The following is a 6,341-nucleotide window of genomic DNA, read 5'->3' as shown; positions in this document are numbered from 1 at the left end:
GGTGGAGACTGGTACAATTGCAACATTTAAGAGGCATTTGGATGGGTATATGAATAGGAAGGGTTTGGAGGGCCGGGTGCTGGCAGGTGGGACTAGATTGGGTTGGGATATCTGGTCGGCATGGACGGGTTGGACCGAAGGGTCTGTTTCCATGCTGTACATCTCTATGACTCTAAATGTGTTGGCCAGTCTCGGAAATTTGTAGCTAGTTTACAAATGCTGGCCTTCTCATCTCTCACATCAGTTATAAAGGAGTCTGGAAGCAAGCGACAGTTTCAGAGTAAGGGGCACAAGCGAGGAGGCCACTCAGCCCTTCTAACTTGCTCTGCCATCCAATATGATCATGGCTGAGTAATCACCTCAGTCCCTTGTTCCTGTTTTCTCCTCATTCCCTTTCATCCCTTTAGCCCTCAGGAACTTGACTGAACCTTTCAACAGAAATGTGGAGGCAGTCCTTCACTCAGACAGTTGCGAATCTTTTGAATTCTCTACCCCAGAGGGCTGTCGAGACTCTGTATGTTCAGGACAGAGATCGAGGGATTTCTAGATTATTAAAAAGACCAAGGGGTAGCGCAGGGAAATGGTGTTGAAGTACAAGATCAGCCAGGATAATGGTGTAGCAGACTGCAGGGGAGGGAGGGGGCCAAATAGCCTCCTCCTGCCCCCACTTCCTATATTCTTTACTATTCCCTCTCAAGATGGTGGTGTAGAGCTGCCATTTCCATCACTCTGTCCCAGGGGGTCACCTGCACTGGAAACCTGGCAGCACACCTGCCACATTGGGAAGTAGGCACAGACCTAGTGGCAGCACCAACAGCCCAGGGCCACCCGGTACAGAAGAGACCCTTCAGCCCATCAAGTTTGTGCCACCGAAAATACACCCCACTACCCACACGAGTCCCACTTTCCCACACTTGAAGGCTATGACATTCTAAGTGCTCATCAAGTACTTTCTACAATTTGGGAGTTTTCCCACTCAATTACTGTGCATTCCAGACCCCCACCACCCTCTGGGTCTAAAGGATTTCCTGTAAATGCCCTCTAAAGCTTTCACTGTAACATTTTGCCACTTTGTCATTGATCCATCAACAAAGCTGCTTTCTATTCACCCTGTCCATGCCCCTCCATCTTACACCCCTCTATCAAGTCCCCTTTCAGTATTCCCTGCTCCAAAGGAAAACAACTTGAGCTTATCCAGCCTCTTCCCATCGCTGAAATGCCCCATCCCAGGCAACATCCTGGAGAATCGCCTCTGCACTCCCTCCAGTACTATCCCACCCTCCCTGTAGTGTGGGGACGAGAACTGTGCACAGGACCCCAGCCTAACCAAAGCCCTGTACAGCTCCAACATAACCTCGCTGCTCTCATAATCTATGTCATGACTGACAAAGGCAAGTATCCTGGATGCCTTAATAACCACTGTGTTAATCTGCCTTGCCACATTCAGTGATCAGTGCACCAGATCCCCAAGATCCCTCTGGTCCTTGGAGGTTCCTAGCGTCTTGTTATTGATTGAGGAATCAAACACATTGCATGAAAATGTACCATAACAGTTCCTGCAAAATCATTCTGCAAGGGAACAGCTTTGCGGCGAGATCAGAAAGACATTTATTTCTCAGCTTTAGACAGAAAGTGAACATAGAAGGGGAACTTCACAGCAACCCAGCCCGGGAGCTGACGCAAAGCCGGAGCCCTTTCCAAGGCCATGAAGCTGCTCACTAGGACAAGTGGGACCCAGATAGAGGATGGCAGGTTGTCCATTGGTGTCCAATGGTCGCACTTTAAATGTGGAAGGTTTGGAAGGTTGGAAAGTGGACCCAATTCTATAAAGAGGCGAGGCCCCTGTTGCACATTCCGTTATTAACGAGAGCATCAGAAGGATAAAAGCGGAGGGAGAAATGTTGCAATCAAATAGCCCACGTTCCCAAGACTCCAGCAGAAACCACGCGACGGATAAGAGTTGTGTCGGGTTTCCAGGAAGATGCCACACAGAGTCTTCACTTCAACGTTTTTCTGCAAATGCCAAATAAAATCCAGATTAACTTCATCAGCAAGAGATTTGTAGCACAGGCTAGGTTCACTCTACACTGAATGTAGGCCCCCATCTTGGTTCTGCAATTCCATTTCCCATCAACCCCTCCTCCCCATTCTCACTATCTCCTCCTTTCAATTCCATGCAGGGACAGACATCAATACAACTACTTCCACTTTGTTTTTTTTATTTTGGCCGCAGACCGATCTGTCCAAAGAGCTCTGGGTAACTTGTGCTCACTGTCATGAATAAATATTTCCATCTGTTAAATGCCATGGCTGGTCCTTGGCCTGTTTCTGAAGAGAAGAGAGGGAGAAAAGAGAGAAAAAGAGAGAGAGAAAGAAAGAGAGAGAGAGAGAGAGAGAGAGAGAGAGAGAGAGAGAAAACAGGTAAAGAAACAAAAAGGGCAAGAAAGAGACCGAAAGAAAAGGAAATGTGCTGTCCAAGCTTTCCCATCTTGTACACATCAGGACACACACAAGAATGCCAAATTTCAAACAATCACAGCAATTTATAACATGGGAGAAAGAAAAACATGCTGATTGGTTGATAAGTTAATTCTGATTGGCCATGCAGTGAACAATGGGAGCTGTAGGCTCCTCAGGCTCAGGGTCATTTGAACGAAATGTTCACATTCAAACATCGTGCATTCACTTGGCAACTTTGAATGTGGATGACGCATTGGCTCATGCAGCACAAATCAAGGTCTGGGCCTTGTGCGTCTGGGATACAAAACTCAGTGTCATCAAACTGGGCAAAGTGGGTGAAGAAGAATGAAGAAAGGTTTTTTATTACCTCTTTCCATCTTGGTGGTGCTAGACAAAGAGAAAAAAGAATCAGTTAGCAACAGGAAGCACGTTGCAAAACTAAAACCTTTCTCCTCAAGCCCTGGAGCACAGGCCTAAACTGAACCATCCCAATGTTGGATCACGTGCTATTATGTTTAAAGGCCATCAATTACCGTTTTCTTCTCTATAACAAAGAGTTTAGGCTTTTAAAAACTTCTTTAAAGAGATATGGTCATCACCGGCAAGGCCCCCAGTTGTTGGTCACCCCTAACCTAATTAGTGAGCATCAAAAAGGGACTTACGTGATAATCGTAGTTGTTCCTTCTGTGCTCTTCCCTGCAACACAGAGAAAATAAAGCTGTTCAATATTTGCAAGGAGAATTTCAGTTCAAAAGGTCTGAAACCTCAACAAACACAACCCACAGCCTCATTCCAGAGGCAGTCACCCTCCAGAATAAAATTGAGTTCAGAACAACAGGGGCTGGGTGGGTGTCAGGGGGAGACAGTGCTCAATGTGGTTATCAGTTTGCTGTCATGGTGGGACACCAGTCCAAACCAAGGCCCAAGGCTTACAGCAGCTCACCACCAAGTTCAAGAGAGTCGATGAGACGGTGAACTAAATCCAAAGGAGGGTGAGTGACCTGAAGAGCAAAGAGATAATATGATGGGTTGCACTCATCATGTCACAGGGAGGAAGAATCAAGTCTCATCATAGGATTGATTAGATAAGGATACAGGAGAAAGTGAGGACTGCAGATGCTGGAGATCAGAGCAGAAAATGTGTTGCTGGAAAAGCACAGCAGGTCAGGCAGCATCCAAGGAGCAGGAGAATCGACGTTTCGGGCATGAGCCGGAGACAGAAAGACAGAGAGAAAACAAGAGAACATGAGACAAAGGAACAGAGAGAGAGAGAGTATAGAGGGGGACAGATGTTTAACCTTCAGCTTGCAAAATGGTTAAAAATGCTGAGGCAGCTTTACTCCATATGTAACCCCATTCTGTACTTGTTCTGAGTGTTTGATGGGGACAATATCGGGAGATATTTACTCGGTAATTAACCCCACAGTGTAACTGTTCAGGGAATATTTGATGGGGAGAGTGTTGTGGGAGTTTAAGACAATAGAAAGCTAGAGAGAGAGAGAGAGGCAGGAAGCAAGACAGTGGACAGAGATAGACAGTGTGAGTCAGCAAGACAGACAGACAGACAGACAGACAGACAGATGGAGTTGGGAGTGGGTGAACTGGGAGAGGAAGACAGAGACGGACAGAAGGAGCCTTCCCCCTTTAAGGTACCTGCAATGTGGTGCCTGAGTGACTGTGTTGATGCTCATGGGTTAGAGAAGAATAACGACTCACAGACACACACCTTCACCCGTACAAGTCATGTCAAACTACTCACCGCCTAATGATGAGAAAGAGATGCCAGCAGTCCCCAGGCTGCAGAGAGAGAGAGAGAGAGAGAGAGGGAATAAAAAAACAATGTTTCTGAACATGGGGTACCATGGTGGATCATGCCAACAGCTGGGATGGCAGGGAGAAAGGGCACTGCCCAGCAGCCTGGTCAAGTCAATCACCATCTCTCATCTGGTTTGTACCTGTGACAAATAGACAATCGCTAAGAGAAATCTGTGGAGTCTTCATGCCTCACGATGCACATGCTCCTCGCTCAAGGAACATCCATGGGAACTGGGGAGATCTCACAGGTCACTGATTATGGGCTGCCCATGAAGAGCTAGCATTCTAACACTTCATCTCTCACTGGCCACCAACAAGGACCACCCATCCATTGGAAAGCCGATCCCGTTCTTTCTGGAAGACTGTCCCACCCTCTAATACCACCTCCCACAGGGCTATCCCCGAAACATTCCGGCACTGGTTCAGGGTTGGCTGCAGGGATTGCGTCGCCTGGAAGTGGGCCCCAACAAGGTGGGTTCCATCAACTTTCTGCATCTTTCTTGCTTTCTGGCAATCAGCAGCAGAGATGGTGACTGAGTGACCTTCCCTTAATCTCTCAGTTCACCGTAAACACCACAACTCTCCACTGCCACACTGTATGTGGACGTCTTAGTGATCTAACTCAATGCTCACAGTCTGTCAGCTGGCAATTTTGACCTGGAAAACAAGGACAGGCACCATCGCCAGTGACTGCCAGGAGCAGGGTGAATCTGCACTGTGGGATCTCCCTGTGCTTTACCTTTCACTGCCTCCATTTAGAAGAATCCTGTACTGCTGAATCTCCTTCTCCAGATTCATCTTGATGTTAAGCAGATTCTTGTATTCCTCTGTCTGCGCAAGGATGTTGTTCCTGATTCGTCCCAGCTCTCCCTCTAGCTGTGCAATTCTTGCTTGTTCTTTCTGCAGCTCCATGTCATATCTGGACTCGACGTTCATCAGGTTATTCTCCAGGCCCTTCAGCTGATAATGACAAGGCAGGTTTCACTTTGTTACCTATTTATTTTTAAAACCATTCACCGCTTTCCAGCTAGTGAAGATTGATGGCATGAAAACTAACTATAACTATTATTATTGACACAAATCTAAAACATAGTCAATCATGAATACAAGCATCATGATTTGAGCATGAGAACACGTCAAACCACATACAAAATCACAGAAGCACATTGCAGACTAATTAATGGCTAGTAGCGGACACAAGATAAAGTTCAAGGCTGGAAGAATGTTTTGGACAAAATACATCTGCTCAGAGACAAACAAATTGACTCAGAGGTCGCAGGACATCAGGTTATAGTCCAACAGGTTTATTTGAAATCACAAGCTTTCAGAGCTCTGCTCCTTCATTAGATAAAGACTTCACCTGATGAAGGAGCAGTACACAAAGTTTGTGATTTCAAATAAACCTGTTGGACAATAACCTGATGTCCTGCGACCTCTGACCTTGTCCACCCCATTCCAACATCTCCAAAGAAAATTGAGAACAGTAGCCCATTAACTACAGTCCCAGTTCCCTCAAGAACAAGAGCAAATAATTAAATACATAAATACAAGTCAGTTTTAAAATGACAATAGACAATGAATAAGCCCAGCCGAAATGGAAACTCCAAACCAGTTTCAATTCTGACCGAATGACACTGGAATAAATGGTGAAGAGTTACTTACAGCGCCGAGCAAGGAGCTATAGTCAGTTTCCAGGACCTGCAACTGATTATGGAGTTCAGTAAGCTCGGCTTTTACCCCATCAGAAGCCAAGTTAGCCTGTGTGGTCTGTGTGACTTGGATCTGTACCTGAGAAATCCGAGTGAGATGGAGTGACACACAGAGTGAGAGAGACATTGACAGAGAGAGAGAGAGAGACACAGACAGAGAGCGAGAGAGAGAGACATAGAGAGACACAGACAGAGAGAGAGAGACCTGAGAAATCCGAGTGAGATGGAGTGACACACAGAGTGAGAGAGACATTGACAGAGAGAGAGAGAGAGACACAGACAGAGAGCGAGAGAGAGAGACATAGAGAGACACAGACAGAGAGAGAGAGACAGAGAGAGAGAGAGAGAGACAGACAG

At 46.4% G+C, this 6,341-nt stretch overlaps 1 protein-coding gene across 1 annotated transcript in view; it reads right to left on the bottom strand.

Moving 5' to 3' along the window:
- Positions 1–1,584: 1,584 nt before the first annotated feature.
- LOC122552196 (keratin, type I cytoskeletal 18-like) overlaps positions 1,585–6,341 on the bottom strand; it is an 11,227-nt gene continuing 6,470 nt past the window's right edge. The window contains exons 5-10 of the mRNA XM_043694791.1: positions 5,938–6,063; positions 5,015–5,235; positions 4,220–4,257; positions 3,123–3,156; positions 2,828–2,847; positions 1,585–2,013 (exon numbers count right to left, since the gene is read on the bottom strand). Of these exons, the coding sequence (XP_043550726.1) occupies positions 2,003–2,013; positions 2,828–2,847; positions 3,123–3,156; positions 4,220–4,257; positions 5,015–5,235; positions 5,938–6,063 (450 nt within the window). The 3' untranslated portion in view covers positions 1,585–2,002. The remainder of the gene's footprint in view (positions 2,014–2,827; positions 2,848–3,122; positions 3,157–4,219; positions 4,258–5,014; positions 5,236–5,937; positions 6,064–6,341) is intronic.

This window comes from Chiloscyllium plagiosum, chromosome 8 (genome assembly GCF_004010195.1).
Source record: "Chiloscyllium plagiosum isolate BGI_BamShark_2017 chromosome 8, ASM401019v2, whole genome shotgun sequence".
Classification (NCBI taxonomy): domain Eukaryota; kingdom Metazoa; phylum Chordata; class Chondrichthyes; order Orectolobiformes; family Hemiscylliidae; genus Chiloscyllium; species Chiloscyllium plagiosum.
This window is presented reverse-complemented; position numbering and strand designations above follow the sequence as displayed.